This window comes from Mastigoproctus giganteus, chromosome 1, assembly GCF_048544385.1.
Source record: "Mastigoproctus giganteus isolate SK-2022 chromosome 1, ASM4854438v1, whole genome shotgun sequence".
Lineage (NCBI taxonomy): Eukaryota > Metazoa > Arthropoda > Arachnida > Uropygi > Thelyphonidae > Mastigoproctus > Mastigoproctus giganteus.
The window spans coordinates 4,807,883-4,824,572 of record NC_143575.1 but is presented as its reverse complement, the minus strand read 5'-3'; the positions used below and the strand labels follow the sequence as shown (position 1 = coordinate 4,824,572).

Below are 16,690 nucleotides of genomic sequence, written 5' to 3'. Positions count from 1 at the left end.
TCTACATGGCTTAAAAAAAAAACATCAGATTCATGTTACAAGCAGAAGGGTCTACTGATATTAGGGACAAGCACAACTACTAGCCTTTGTCCATTTTATTTGTGGAACTGAAATTATAATTCAATTCTTAAGCTGCAAAGAGCTTAGAGAACACAACAGAGGTAACAGCATTTTTGATACTTTGATTGGCTACTTAAAAAAATTAGAACTTTTGTGGAAGTTGTGTGTGGGTATCTGTGCCGATGGTGCTCCATCAGTGATAGGGTCAATGAGAGGTTTTATTTCACCTGTAGAGAAAAAAAAAAAAAACCAAATATGATGTTTATTCGTTGCCTTCTAAACAGAGAGGCTTTGTTGGAAGAATGCTAGGCAATGAGTTGAAACTGCTGATAGATCAGGTTGTATCAATGGTCAATTATATTAAATCAAAACCACTAAAAACCCATCTCTTTAATCAGCTTTGTAGTGCCATGGATGTTTAATTTTGCATATAGAAGTAAGATGGCTGTTACAGAGAAAGGTGTTGTTTTACATCTATGAAATGAGAGATGAAAGCAAAGTTTTCTTTCAATCAGAATAAAAGAACAATTTTTACAAATACCTAAATAATGAGCTGTGGCAGCTGAAGTTTAACATGACAAATGCAAGGTACTTCATATGGGTAGCAGGTAATCTCAGATTGATATACCAACTGTATAGTATCACACTCACAGTAGTGGAGAATGAAAAAGATATGGGGGTAATTGTGCAGTCAGATTTGAAGTTCTCTGAGCAGTGCAAACAGGCTGCCAGGACAACTCATCTGATTTTGTCAATGATATAGAGGTATTTTACCAGTTAGGGATAAGGAGGTGATTATGCTGTTGTATAAGGCAATGATTAGGCCACATCTTGAGTACTGCATACAGATCTGGAAGCCTCATTTGTAGAGGGATGTGATTCTGTTGAAGTGGGTACAGAGAAGAGCAATAAGATCAGCGGGGAAACAAAAGGGTGCTCTTACGAAGAAAGATTTTGGTTCTGGGAATTGTGGATCTGGATCATATGCAACGAGATCTGGTTGAAGTGTTTAATGCTCTGAATGGATTGAGTAAGCTCAATGCTGTTGAAATCTCTTCTCTTCTCTTGTTCACATTATGTATGTGATCTTGTTCAGATTCAAAATGGTTGCAGGATAGATGTATGGGAGTTTGCTTTCAGCCAGTGGATAGTTTATTGTTGGAACAAACTTCCATCTGGATGGATAAGCTTTTGTGCATAGTTATGCTGCAACTATATTGAGTGGAAGCTCATTCAAAGTATTCAGCAAATGTGTTAAGTCATCACATCAACTATATTTACTGGAGAGTCAGTAAATATAGTTGCAAGTCATGAGAATGAATTAACTACAGTTTCTGTTTAAACTGTCCAGTTAATTACAGCTGAAATGACAACTACCAGCATGCTAATCTTGCATTGTCAAAAGTTGACAAGGCAAATTAGTTGAAACCAAAGTCTGAGTAGTGGCATCTGCTTTAAATAAATAGCAGTCTAGTTCTCCACTGGAGAAATACTTTTTATTTAGAGTAGTATAATACAAAGGCAATTCATGACAAAATGTCTCTGCAATATGAGATCAATGCACTAAGTAGCAAATCTAATTTGCTCATAGCAGTGTACAGGAAAAGGCGATTCCTGACATATACAATGACTTTTTATAGCTTTCACAGCTTGAGGCTTTTGCACTAGACTTAACCAGGTTTAAAATTTAAGATAAACTGATTTTGTGCACATGCATTCACACATTTATTTATTGATATTTGTTTATTCTTTCTTTATAGTGACTCATGTTGTAACTGTATGTGATGGACAAGGACAGTGTCATCGTACTTTAAAATTCCTGTTTGGTATTTTGTATGGAAAGTGGATAATAAACTTTCAGTGTAAGTTAGACATTAAAATTCAGCATATATATTATGTACTTGAAATACAAAAATTTTCAAAAATGTTCAGAAACCGCCAGAAATCATATTCTTCATATGATGAGTATTTTTTTTTATTTTAGTTTTTTTAAAAAGAGATATGTAATGTTATAAGTATTATGTGAGAATATATCAGTTAATAAAAATTCAATTATTTAATTAATTAAATATTATGTTGAAATATATTACTTAATAAAAAACCAATAAAACAACAAAATTAAAAAAGCAAAATTAAATGAATAATAGGTATTTTGCATTGATTTTTACTGACAAAAGACCCCTTTGTGGTGAGACTGAGATATGAGAGAGAGATGAAATTAGTAATGTCAAAATTACAGATAACTTTTCATTAGAAAAACTTTCAAGCTTTTGGCAAATAAGGCTCATGGAGTTTGATAGTATATACTCATTAATTCTGAGTGAGGCAGCCATAGAGTGTATTGAACCATTAAAGTTAATTATGAGGGTAATTGGACTTGAGAGAGAGATTGAATCCTTTGGACTAGAGAAGTGCCAATATATCATCAATACATAAAAGTGGTTCTAAGAGTGAACTGGATAATTATGAGCTGGTCAGTCTGACTTCAGTGGTTGGGAAATTCTGGAAGCAGTGATTATTAAGAGTACAATCAGGGACACTTAGATAGAAATGGCATTCTGAAGAACGTTCAGCATGGTTTTGTTAAAGGAAAATCATGTTTAACTAACCTGATTTGGCTATTTTGACTGAGTCACTCATGAGCTGGTGCAGGAAATAATTTCGACATTTAATTTGAATTTCAGCAAAGCATCTTAGTCCCAAGTGAGCAGTTACTGTAAAATTTGGTGCATTGCTAGAAGTTGAGTCAATGAAAAAACGGGTGCTTGCCCGCAAGAATAATGTAACTGGGAACTCATCAAAGACTCCTAGTAACTTACCAAGTGATGTACTCCTGATTTGGGCCCCCAGAGCAGAATAACCAAGTGCAAACTACTCTGGTTCAGAAGGACTTAGTTGTTTTAGGAGACTTCATTTGTCAGGGAAATGGAAAATATTTTTTTTGATATGGATAGATGGACTAGAACTAGGGTATGTCTGCTGGGAGCAACAATTAATGATGTCACCAACAGATTGTCAGATTTTAAGGTGGGCAGTTACTGTAAAATTTGAATTTGGTAACTCTTTAGGAGGCTTCCGGATCAGCTACTATATAATCTTGCTACCTCTACCTCTACCAGATAGTGATTGGAAGGAGTCCAAGTAGTGTGTATGCAGGGGGGCATTCTCAAGGCCACGTTACGTCAAGGATCTGGGCATATTCTTACCATGTGTACGCCATATCCAAAAATTTCATTACTTCATACAGCATGTCCCACCCACTTTTTCTTACTATTGAATACATCATGAATTATCAAACTAAGAGAGTAAGCTTATCTGCGAAAAGATCTAAACCTCTCAAAAAACACTTCCTAGTTCATTTCACAAATATACACGGTCTCAATTCTAATCTCAATGACTTCCATTTCTGCTTTCAGTCTACCAAATCCTATGTACTTTTTCTGACAGAATCTGTTATCAGTTGATTCAACTACTGCTCATCTCAGTTGCCTAAATTATTCGCGATTTAAAGAGATTTTAAGCCAGAGAATATCGAAAAGAAGAGATTCCAAATTACCAAGTCTCTGACAGGGAATATTGGAACGGACTTATGCACAACTACCACCTTTGAGGCAAAAGAAATCATAGTTGTGCATAAGTCCGTTCCAATATTCCCTGTCAGAGACTTGGTAATTTGGAATCTCTTCTTTTCGATATTCTCTGGCTTAAAATCTCTCTACCTCATTGTGTCAAATTCATCTGTTGTCTCTACCGTTCTCCCAACTCCACTAATCACTTGGAGCTCTTTGACTTTCTCCAACTTTCCTAACAGTGAGGTAATTTTCCTTGGTGATTTTAATGTTCACAACTCCAGCTGGCTTCCGTTTTCTAGTCACACTGACCCAGCTCTTCGAGATGCTGAGGCTTTTGCAATTACTAATGACCTTGCACAGATTGTTCATTTACCTACAAGAATACCAAACAACCCTTCTAGTACACAGCCGAAGTGAGTGATCCTTTAGGCACCTCGGATCACAACTTGGTGATTTTCTCTTCTCCAATGGAGCCTTTATCTCATCGCTATTCCCAAAGTCGTATTGTTTGGCATTACAAGAATGCAAAATGGGATAACCTGCAAGATTTCTTTTCTTCTTTTCCTTGGTCGGATTACTGTTTCAAAACTTCAGATGTCAACGTTTGCTCGGATCGTATCAGTGAAATTATTCTTGCAGGAATGGAATCCTTTATTCCCACTCCACTTTAAAATCTCGTCCTTTATCTAAACCGTGGATTCCAATAAATGTGCTAAGGCTGTTCAAGAGAAGAAAGTTACATATCAAAATTGGCTCATTTCCAATTCTTCAGTTTCATTTCTGTCTACACCTAAGCTCTCAACAATTGTAAAGCAGTTATTAATCAGTCCAAACTAGATTTTGAACAGGCTAAGAGTAGAAAACTTGCTTCTTGCCCTAATGGTAGCCAAGCATTCTAGTCTCTTGCCAAAGCTATTGGCCGCAACTTTTGTCCATCTCAGCTCCCATCTCTGTCAAAATCAGGTGATTCTGTTGTCACTTCAGCCAAGGATAAAGTTGACTTGCTAGCATCCCATTTTTCTTACAACTCATGTATTAATGATCTTGATAAAACACCTCCCACCATTCCTAACATGCTTTATTCAATGCCTCCTGTGGTCTTCCGTCAAAAGGATGTCAGAAGGATTTTGATAAATCTTAATGCTAAGAAAGCTCCAGGTCCTGACAGTATTTCTCCACTTGTTCTCAAAACCTGTGCTCCTGAACTTACTCCTGCTGTTCTTTGCCACCTTTTTTCAATTTCTTATTCCAAAGGTGTTTTTCCTTCTGCTTGGAAATTTGCTCATATCCAGCCAGTTCCTAAAAAGGGTGACAAATCTCTCCAATCCAGTTTTCGTCCCATTGCAATTACTTCTACTCCTTCAAAAGTAATAGAGAAATCAATTAACCACCAACTCTTAAACTATCTAGAAATCTTCCACCTGATCAACAATTGCCAGTATGGACAGATTTATGGACAGATTCAATGGAAAAGTTCGGTGAAACACAAGCAGTTGCTCTTGACATCTCAAAGGCTTTTGATTGTGTTTGGCATAAAGGTCTTCTAAACAAGCTTCCATCTTATAGTTTGCCAACTGTTTTTTGTAATTGGTAATCCAGTTTTCTCTCTGTTTGCTCAATGAGGGTGATGGCAGATGGTTCTGTCTTCTAACTTTTCCACTAATGCTTTAGTCCCCTAAGGGTCAGTTCTTACCCCACTCTTTTCCTCTTGTATATTAATGACCTTCTTCCATTGACTGGAAATCCTATCCATAGTGTTGCCGATAGCATATTGCATTCGACTTTCCATTTAGAGAAACCTTGCCCTGCTCAATCTGCTTCAACTTCTCAAATATCCGCTACCATTTCCTTAAATGCCGATCTCCAGGTAATTCTCCAGTGGGGCAGAGTCTACTTAGTTGATTTCAATCATTCTAAAACTCAGTCTTGTCTTATCTCTCACAAAAAGGATTCTTCTGCTCCTATGCTTATCCTTGGTGACACTCCGATTTCTAGGCAACACAATATATCTCTTTTTGGGATTACCCTGACTTCTAGTGTCTCTTGGCACAAGCACATTACAAATGTTGTTACCTCTGCATCTAAAAAACGTGATTTTCTCTTTCGTTCTCTTTTCTTCCAAACAGCTGTTCACTCTGTAGAAATCACAAATCCTCCCTACCATGGGATATTGTTCCCACATCTTCCACAACTTCCGTCTATCGTGGAAGTTGATAGGTTGAATAAATTTAAGGAGGAACTGGACAGGCATTTGGAGGGAAAGGTGTGTTGTTTTTTTTTTTTTTTTTTTGGCTGATGCTGCATAAGCTCCTGCACATGCTTTCTTGCATCACTTGCCACTACTACTACTACTACATCTGAGGCAGTGCCCCAAAAACCTTTCTCAGGCTTCTAGATTCCATTCAAAAGAGGACAGTTAGGTTAATTAATGACTTCTCTCTAACAGAGTCTCTCCACTCGCTGTCTCATAGACGTACTGTTTCTGCTGCATGCCTTTTCTACAGATACTTCCATGGGCATTGTTCTTTTAAATTGGCTTCTATAATATTCTCTCTCTCTCTCTCACACACACACACATAATAGTCCGAACATGTGCAGCCAGCATCCATTTACTGTCCAACTTCAAACTCACAGAACCAACTTTTCATCTTCGTTTATTCATTCAACTGCCATTTTCTTGAACAACCTTCCTTCATATGTATTTTCCGAAAATTATAGTCTACAGAAGTTCAAGTCTAATGTCAACAAATATCTTATTTCGTCTTCTCAACCTCCAACCCAAGCACATTATTAAGTACTATAGGTTCTAATACCACTCGTGTTTGGGGTTTTCATAAAAAAAAAAAAATACCACACACACACACTGATATTGGATCTGCTCAGAGCTGGTTTACACCAACTGTGAGAACATCCAAGATCACTGCCCTCAAGATATCCATTTCTCTGTTTACCAAAAGGTTTCTGCCACAGTTGGCAATGGTTAGCCGAAAGCCACCTGAGTGGTATGTCCCGAATCATAACCATTTTTCTTCATCCAGCTGGTTTATGCAAGTTCTGAGCACATCCAATATTACATCCCATGATGATTTGCGCAATCTCCTCTCCTGACTCAGTTTTTCTTTGTTATGAAACGGAAATGACATAATTTCTCTGTCACAAAATCATGACAAATTGATTTTACTACTGTTAATTTAGTAAGTCCCGCCAAAGACGTTTACACATCAAAAATAAATAACATGGTTCAACCAGCATAAAGCATCGTAAGAAAGGCAAAAAGAACAGAGTCTGAAGAGGAGATTGTGCAAAGGATCATGGGAGGTGATCTTAAATATGTTCAGAGCTGGCATATACCAGCTGGTTGCAGAAAAATGTTTGATTTGGGGTATGCCACTTAGGTACCAGGTACCTCTAGGCACCAGCGAGGTGATCTGATAGAGGTGTATAAAGCCTTGAATGGTTTGAGCATGCTCAATGCTGATGGGATTCTTCCTCTTGCTCAGAATAATCACCTGAGAGGGCATAAATTCAAATTGAGGAAGGACAGATGTAGGATAGACGTGAGGAAATTTGCCTTTAGCCAGCGGGTGGTTGGTTGGTGGAACAGACTTCCATCCCTTGTCGTGGAAGTTGATAGCCTAAATAAGTTTAAGGCTCAGCTGGACAGGTATTTCGAACGAACAGAGGGGTGAAGTGGAAGTGATTATTTTTTATTTATTTATTTTATTTTTTTTTTGGCTGATGCTGCATAAGCTTGCTTTCTTGCATCAAATGCCTCTACTAATGCTAATAAGGTGGTGGCTTTGCGCTAACCATTGCCACCCGTGGCAGAAACCTTTTGGTAAACTGAGAAATAGATACCTTGAGGGCAATGATCTTGGCTGTACTCAGAGATGGTTTATGTGAAATCTGAACACATCCAAGATTATTACATTACAAACGTTTCAGCCTTACCAGTTGAAGCACAAGTAATGTAGGCATTGCAGTGCCCGTCTGTATTACTGAAGCGGTTGTATATTTCCACGCTCCAAATTTTCACATTTCTGTGCAGTTACGCTGTGTCGGTTGAGCGTGGTGAGCTTTAGATCCTCCAAATTGTATTTAATCTTTTCCATCTGTAATGAAGGTCTTCTTGATTTATATACTTCCTAACAGCTGTTCCAAACAAGGGGACACCTTATTTGGAACAGCTGATAAATGATGTTAACAGGTAAATGATGCCTTGATCAATGATGTTAACAGGTCTCTTACCTGCTGCTCCAAAAACAGTTGCAGCATATCTATTTAGTTATCCCCATGGCAGTAGTTTGCAGACAAATATTAGTACCTTACTTTTCTTGTGTCCTCTAATTCTTGCATAAATTGTCTTGTTAAATCTCATCCTGCCATATTGAACACATTTTACTCATGTTTCCCTTGGTTTTCCGAAAGAAGAAATTTGAACAATATTTGATTAACCCCAGGGGCTCACATCTGGTGAGTATGAGCTTGGCACACCCAGGGTCCTGAACTGGATATCATCATCATTCTTTTTCTTGCTGATTCCCTTCTACTTCTCTCTTTCTCTCTCAGTAATTCAAAAAAAAAATTTTAGCATAAGCCTCATGCTTCCTTGCACCATATGGCTAATAATAATAATATTAAGAAATGCCCAGGTCTCAGTGCCATTTCTCTAGTCTCTTATTCCACTGTTATTTTTCCTTCTGTTTTGAAACTTGCTCGTATACAGCTAATTACTCAAAAAATGTTGACAGATTCCATCTTTTCAGTTGTCATCTTATTGCACTTATCCCAGATCCTTCCTAAGTAAGGAAGATATCCAACTGCCACCTCCTATCTTGGAAATACTATAAATTTGATTATAATTATTAAAGGTCTTCTAAATAGGTTTCCATCTTATGGTCTACCTTTCAATTTTTGTATTTGGGTAGCCAGTTTTCTCCTTACTTCTCCCTGCACATGACGATAGATTTTCTTCTCAACAAATGCTAGTTTTCTAAGTTTCTTTTGTTTTGCCCATTTGTGTTTGTTCTGTATATTAATGACCTTCCAATGAATTGAAATCCTATTTATAGATCTGCCAATGATTATGTTCCTCTTCTGTTTGACAAACCCTGCTCTATCACAATTACATATTGTGAAAAGCCTACACCACTTCCTTAAATGCTGATCTCCAGGTTACTCTTCATGTGGAGAAGAAAATTTAGTTAAGTTCAATCTTTACCCTTCCTCATTTATCCCATCTACTTCAGTTTTTGGGCCAACCTTCAAAAATTACATTGTACAGAAATTCAAGTCCATTTTCAACAAGTAATCTTCTATCTTCTCAACCTTCAATCCATAAATGTTGCTTGAGTAGTGTACATTCTAATACCGTATAGTTAGGTAAGTGACCATAAGAAAAAAAAAATAAATAATAGTAATAATAATAAAACAAAATATAAAAAAAAAGTAAACAGGGCTAAATTTTGTTTATTGTCAATCCTAACTAAATGTAACTGTTATATCTTTTTTCCACTTTTGTATTGCATGTGGTTGTTACAGCTATGCCTGTTAGTAATTCTCTAAATATGGAATGTGGTCTCAGTAAGATTATGGTGCATGGCTTATAAGCAGTCCTGGCTATGAAAAATATGAAGACAGAGTTTTCTGAAATTAAAGCATAAAACCCTTAGTTACTTTAGGTACACTAAGTTCAGAAATTAATTAACAGTTGACGAGGTTGGACTTTATTCAACAGTTCTCACATTTCAGTGACAGGTGGCCTACTTGAACATTCATCATTTTTGACACTACTCTGAAATCCTTTGACAAAGCCATGATGTGATTAGTAATTTGTGGGTTGGAATTTTTTCAGGTGTAAAACTTTCTTTACTTGATCATGATACCATGCAGCCATCTGCAACAAATGGGGAGGGGGATTGGAATGGAAACAGAAGATGCTATAACTAACACGCATATAAGATTATTCCATTTCTAATAGCATAAACTAGTAGAGAGAAAAATTGGGAATTCTAGTGTCCTGTAGTTATGGACTTAAGTAGTGTTTTACTTTGAGGTGACCAACCAATCATTACCGTGGAAAGATATAGCATTTCAAGAAAGATCCCCCTAGGCCATTTTTTTCCTCAAAAAGATGCTTACTAAGTTTCTAGTATGAAAATTATTTTTGATAGTTTTATCTAGGTGATATGAGTCTTTTTGGGGCCAATATTATGAAACTGTTTTACTTTAGATCAAAATTGATTTTTTTTTAAATCAAATATTTTGAAATGTAGTTAACAAAGAGTAAGATTAGAATGTTTTTCTTTTTCCTCCAATAAAACTGAGAGTTCTCTTCATCTTAGGGGTAGAGATATGCTTGGAATATCAACAAAAAATTGATGAGGAAGTATTTGAGGTACCTGGAACTGTGCAACAGCCTGACACTAGAGGACCCATGAGATCAAGAATTAATGCTCAGCAACAGGTAATATTGACACTGGTTGGAAGGTTGGACTCTCATGGTGAGGAATCATTATTTAATAATGATCCCTCATTATTAATCTGAAATATCCTATCTCTATCCAAAACTGAAATGTATTATACATTGTTAAAGCTGTTCTTGAATATGTTTGTTCACAATCTTTCCCTTAAGTTTTGCTTCTACAAAGAAACATCAAACATCACTTGAATTATCTTGATGAGGATTAAGTTTGTAATATTTAGCCAGAATTAAATAAATTAATTTTTTAATTGTGAAATTACATGATCAAATGAGATGCAGTTGCGTGATTTCACAATTTTTGTTATTTATTTTTGTACTTTGAAATGAAAGTGGGGATGCATTGATTGAGAAAAAAAATTAAGAAAAAAGGACTTTGAGTTATAATCGACAATATTTTTAATGCAGATTAAGAAGTAGCCAATACAGCAGATGCTGCTTATTGTGATCACTTCAGGATGCAGTTTCAGCTTAATTAATAACAATAACTGATGAAACAAGAATACAGTTGTTCAGCATTGTTTATTGATGCAGAATGTAAATGTATACTAAAAAGGTGGAAATGGACAGAAAAAAAAACTTTAAAATTTTGGCAATATAAAATAATTTGTTTTATTTTAATGTGAAAGATAACTTTCTTCAAGAAAGTTATCAATAAAAATGAAATCCATATAAATAAAGAAAATATTAAAATCAAAAATTAGAAAAGGTAAATTTTCTACTGTAAAACAGGCAGGTTAGTAGAAATACAGATGTAATACTTTCTTACACAGAGTAATGACTCCAGCAAATCTTACGAATTGTATGAAGCAATAGCAGTAAGACACAGTGTGTTGGAGTTTAAGAACAAATTGAAATGTTATGTAATCACTTCCACTTCACATGCATGAACCGTGATAAGGCAAAAAAGCAATAACATAAAATACACTTATAATAGTCTCTCTCTCTCTCTCTCTCTCTCTCTCTCTCTGGGCATCTACATAGCCAGGTGGACAGGAGCAGCAGTGCATAGCACACGCTTCTTGATTAGACCGGGGTTCGAGCCCATGACCACCAAATACGGAGGATGCAGAAAGGTCAGGGATGACCACCGCATATCCCTGGAGCAATATGGCCTTAGTTGCTAATGCTCCTAAAAAACCAAATAACAACAAGAACAACATGTATGGACTAATTCAATGGAAAGGTTCGGTGAAACACAAGTAGTTGCTCTTGATATCTCAAAGGCTTTCGATCGTGTTTGGCATAAAGGTCTTCTAAACAAGCTTCCATCTTATGGTTTGCCAACTGTTTTTAGTAATTGGTTATCCAGTTTTCTCTCTGATCACTCACTGAGGGTGATGGTAGATGGCTCTCTGTCTTCTAACTTCTCCACTAATGCCGGTGTTCCCCAAGGTTCAGTTCTTTCTCCCACTCTTTTCCTCTTGTGTATTAATGACCTTCTTCCATTGACTGGAAATCCTATCCATAGTTTTGCCGATGACAGCACATTGCATTCCACTTTCCATTTTGAGAAACCTTGTCCTGCTCAATCAGCTTCAACTCCTCAAAAATCTACTACCAATTCCTTAAATGCAAATCTTTGGGTAATTCTCCAGTGGGGCAAAGACAACTTAGTTGATTTCAACCCTTCTAAAACTCAGTCTTGTCTTGTATCTCGCAAAAAGGATTCTTCTGCTCTTATGCTTACCTTTAGTGACACTCAGATTTCTAGGCAAAGTGTTATATCTCTTTTGGGGATTACCCTGATTTCTAATCTCTCTTGGCACAAGCACATTACAAATATTGCTTCCTCTGCATCTAAAAAACGTGGTTTTTCTCTTTCTCTCTCGGCGTTACTTTTCTTCTAAACAGCTGCTCATTCTGTATAAATCGCAAATCCGCCCAGCCGTGGAATATTGTTCCCACATCTGGGGTGGTGCCCCCAAAACCTCTCTCAGGCTTCTTGATTCCATTCAGAAGAGGCCAATTAGGTTAATTAATGATTCATATCTAACAGTCTCTCTCCACTCACTGTCTCATAGACGTACTGTTTCTGCTGCATGCCTCTTCTACAGATACTTCCATGGGCACTGTTCTGAATTGGCTTCTATAATTCTCGCTCTCTCTTTCAAAACAGTCTGAACATGTGCCGCCAACATCCAACTGCTGTCCAACTTCAAACTCACCGAACCAACTTTTCATCTTCCTCATTTATTCATTCAACTGCTGTTTTCTGGAACAATCTTCCTTCATACATATTTCCTGAAAATTACAGTCTACAGAAGTTCAAGTCCAATGTCAACAAATATCTTCTTTCGTCTTCTCAATCTCCAACCCAAGCACGGTACTAAGTACTATAGGTTCTAATACCTCTCGTGTTTGGAGTTTACATAAAAAAAAAAATTGTACTGTTCATATATCTGCCAGTAATGGGAGATTACCCATACTCAATCCTTGTTTTTGGAGGTAATTTTTACCTTCGAAAAAGAAGAAGAAAGTCTATCCTATGATCAGTCCTACAGCCTCTTTAATATTCTCCAACCCTAAGGGGATGAGAAATGTTGGCAAAGATGGAGATACTAACCATTGAAGCCCATCAACTTGTCAACATCACAGAAGCAAAGTTGTTTGATTTTGCTTATTAATTCTGTGGAATTCTTAATACTGAGGGGATTGGAGGATAGCAGGAATGAGGTATCTTAATGGCAGCCTTAGGATCCCTTAATCTTTTCATCACCTGAAAAGGTGAATTAGCTATACTATTATTATTATTAGCCATATGGTGCAAGGAAGCCTGAGGCTTATGCTGCAGCTGCCAAAAAAAAAATTCCCGAGTTACCTTTAGAGAGAGAGAGAGAGGAATCACCAAGGAGAAGAATGATGATATCCAGCTCAGGACCCTGGGTAGATAACAGGGGACTGATTTGCATCTTATTAGTGTGGTGGAAAGTAATGAACATTGAGGCATCTTTTATATAGCATTAGTAGAGGCATACAATGCAAGAAAGCAAGCTTATGCAGCATCAGCAAAAAAAAAAGCTCCGATTTCACCCCTCCATTCGTTCCAAATACTTCTCCAGCTCAGCCTTAAATTTATTTAGGCTATCAACTTCAACAAAAGATGGAAGTCTGTTCCGCCAATCAACTACCCACTGTTCAAAATTTGAGATAATGCCTGACCATCCACCAGCTGAGAGAAGCTAGTAAGCTTCAAAACAGCCATCCTAGCAGTGCTCAAATTTTTAAATGTATAGTGAATTCACCTTCTTAGATGATGCTATACAACAGGGGTAGCCAACTTAATTTGTGATGCAATCTACTTTTTTTTCTTCAGGATGTGTCGTAATCTACCATCTCAAGAATTTCATTGCACATGGTTAAAAAAGTTAATCAACACATTGAAAAATTTTCTTTATAAATTTTTAATTTATGTGAAGTTTGTGTCATCTTCCAAGCTTTCAAAATTGGGGATATGGTGTGATAAGGCCAACCGTAAAGAATCTTCTGTATGCAAGTCCGTAAGAGTAGAGCAATTCTTCATCTTTATTTGTTTCAAATACAAAAACACTGATTCACATAGATATGTGGAACAGGAATTTAAAAGTTTACTGCATTTTTTTACATTTGAGTACTTTTCTCGGCAAACATATTTCCAAAAGTCTTCTTCTGATGATGTGGCTTTTAGGAAGATATCATTTCGAAATGTAATAATTTCATTTTCAATATTTTCTCCATGTGAAAAATCTCAGTGTGTGTTTTTTTTTTTTTTTTCTGCAATTTGTTTCATATCTAAGTGAACATTAAATGGATAAGAAATATATTTATTGAACAATGTCTTCAATTGTTTTAAAATCACAATCTGGTTTCAAAATTTTCTTGGATATATTCGCAAAATGATAAATTTTTTTTTCTTTGAGATCCTTAGCCAAAATCTATATTTATATGCAGAAATACTACGAATCATGTCACCCACATTTTTATTTTTTTCTTGCAATTCCAAATTGAGATCACTTAATTTACTGGTAAAATCTGCCAAAAAAAGCCAGATCACACAATCACTCCATATCTTGTAGCTGCTGATAATCATCTCCCCTTCAATCAAAAATTTTTTTAAATTTCATTCAGCAAATTTCAAAATCTCTGTAGAAACTTACTCCGACTCAGCCACCTCACATCTGTGTGTAATATGAGATCTGGTTTATTTTCATCGAGTTGCATTTTGAAAAGTCTCCTTTGAAGAGATTGTCCTCTGACAGAATTCACGATTTCGAAAGCGATGTCCATAACACTTTTAGTATTTAATCTTTTGCTGGCTAGCACTTGTTGGTGGGGGATACAGTGGTAACTCAAAATATCTGGGAATTCATCATCCTTTTGGCACAATGCGATGAATCCGTTAAGATGCCCCGTCATTGCTTTAGCTCGATCTGTTGGATACGAGCTTAAATAGTAGTAATTTAATTTTTTCAATAAAATGTTTGAATGAGTTAAAGATATCAAGACCTCTAGTTCTTTCTTTTAACAAAACCATACCCAGCAGTTCTTCTCTAGTGGCAGAATCATGAAAAACATACCAACAAAAACGAGCAATTGAGCTGTATCACTGATGTGTGTAGATTCATCCAGTTGTAAAGAAAAGGACACACAATTAGCAATACGAGCACGCAATTGTTCGCTCACATTTTTACTAATTTTTTCGATGCGTCACATCACAGTATTTCGAGATAATTGCAGATCTTGAGGAGCACTTTTAATTTCATTCTTGTTCTTAAAATTTTCAAAGAGAATCTTATTTCTAAAAATGCACCTTTGACGAATTAACCATCAGAAAATGGTTTGCAGTTTTTTGCAAGAAGATGATTCACTTTAAATGATGCTACAGTTACTGCTTTATATTGTAAATTAGGTGTCATGAAGAAATTTTGTGTGAATAATTTGAATTTAAGTTCTTTTTACATTAAAATCCGATTGGTATTTACCATGGAGTGTGTTGAAGTGCCTTTCTAAATTTCCTTTTTTGGGTATAGCCACGGAAGCATTTCAAATCAAACAACATTTTTCTTTTATCATTGCCGACCGGGCTAACCGGGTGGGTAAAGTGCCTGCCTGGCAACCCAAAGGTCGCGGGTTCGAATCCCGCCTCGGGCTTGGATCAGAGTACCACAAAAAACCTTGGGAGGTGCATTATGGCCACAGAAGCCGATGCGCCAACTACTAACAAAAAAAAATCTTTTATCATTACAAAAAATTATTCTAGTTCCCACTCTTGATGAAAATTATACATTTTACTCTTTTTCGTAGTATTCATTTTAAATCAAAGGGTATTAAATTAACGTATCATGTCCAATTATTAATATTAAGTAAGCTAAATAAGAATTCAACACATACACTATGCTCCCCACAGCGTAACTGCGTGAATTTTCACTAAACAAGCCTAGTGGCTGTGTGGCAACAAGAGTAGTCACGTGGTTCAATGGATTTGTAATAAGCGTATGCTTATTACAAATCCATTAATAATAATAACATTTAGACTTTGAATAATCTATTTTTTATATATATTTAAAATTCGTCGTGATTGACCGAAATTAAAGCTGCGATCAACTGGTAGATCACAGTCTACTTGTTAGCCACCCTTGCTATACAACTTAAAAAGATATTAGTAACTTAGGCAGAACTGTGGATAATGGTATTTGTCTCTAAGTTGAACATTGGCCCAAGCTTTAAGGTCAAATACTTGTCCTCAGTGGGAGCACAAAGGTTCTCATGATTGAAAGCAAATGCATAAGTTAAGTTTTATTTGAATTCTACTACATTCAATCATCCTAGTCAGTTGTCATGCTGTAACCATTATTTTTATATATTGTTAATGAGTATTTTGAATGCTCATTAACAACCTTTATATAATGAAGCTTTTTTATATACCAGTATAGCAACCACTGTGGCATAATTGTGTTTTTGACTTGTATATATTTTATATACTTTTGACAGCTTTGAAATTTTTATTTGCAGTTTCCTCCTCTGTTCAATGGCTGCCACTTCTTTCTCTATGGATCCTTCAAACCTCCCTCACCTCCAAGGAACATATTAGTAATTCTAATCAACCAAGGAGGAGGAGTAATACTGACACGAGAGCCTCGGCCAGAAATACTGCAATTGGAAGCTCCAACTGTGCCTTACCACATTCAGTCTGACAGCAAATCTTCTAATGTTGGCCATTTTGTTGTACACACAGGAATACCTCCTCGGCACTTTGATGAATCCAGTAGAATTCGATGCGTTTCTGTACAGTGGATACTTGATAGTATTAGTGCATTTAGACTTCTGCCACTAAATCCAGATTAAACCTAATTTTTTTGCATTACTGTTTGTGAAATTTATTTTGTTTGTGAAATTGCTGCAGCAGATATCTTTGAAATTAATATATAATTTAAATTGAACTTTCTTTCAATGTAATATGATTTAAAGTTTGTATTATATATTTCTTTTATCATTAAAATGATACTACAAAAAGTTTGAATTTGACATTTGAAAGACTGCCTGGATGGACACTAACTACCAGGTTTTTATAATTCCCCCAATCCCATGCCATTAAAAA

At 36.1% G+C, this 16,690-nt stretch overlaps 1 protein-coding gene across 1 annotated transcript in view; it reads left to right on the top strand.

Moving 5' to 3' along the window:
* LOC150090506 (BRCA1-associated RING domain protein 1-like) overlaps nucleotides 1–16,437 on the top strand; it is a 107,991-nt gene extending 91,554 nt beyond the window's left edge. Inside the window, exons 9-11 of the mRNA XM_090378252.1 lie at nucleotides 1,821–1,922; nucleotides 9,977–10,098; nucleotides 16,105–16,437. Coding sequence (XP_090234378.1) covers nucleotides 1,821–1,922; nucleotides 9,977–10,098; nucleotides 16,105–16,437 — 557 coding nt within the window. The remainder of the gene's footprint in view (nucleotides 1–1,820; nucleotides 1,923–9,976; nucleotides 10,099–16,104) is intronic.
* Nucleotides 16,438–16,690: the final 253 nt, after the last annotated feature.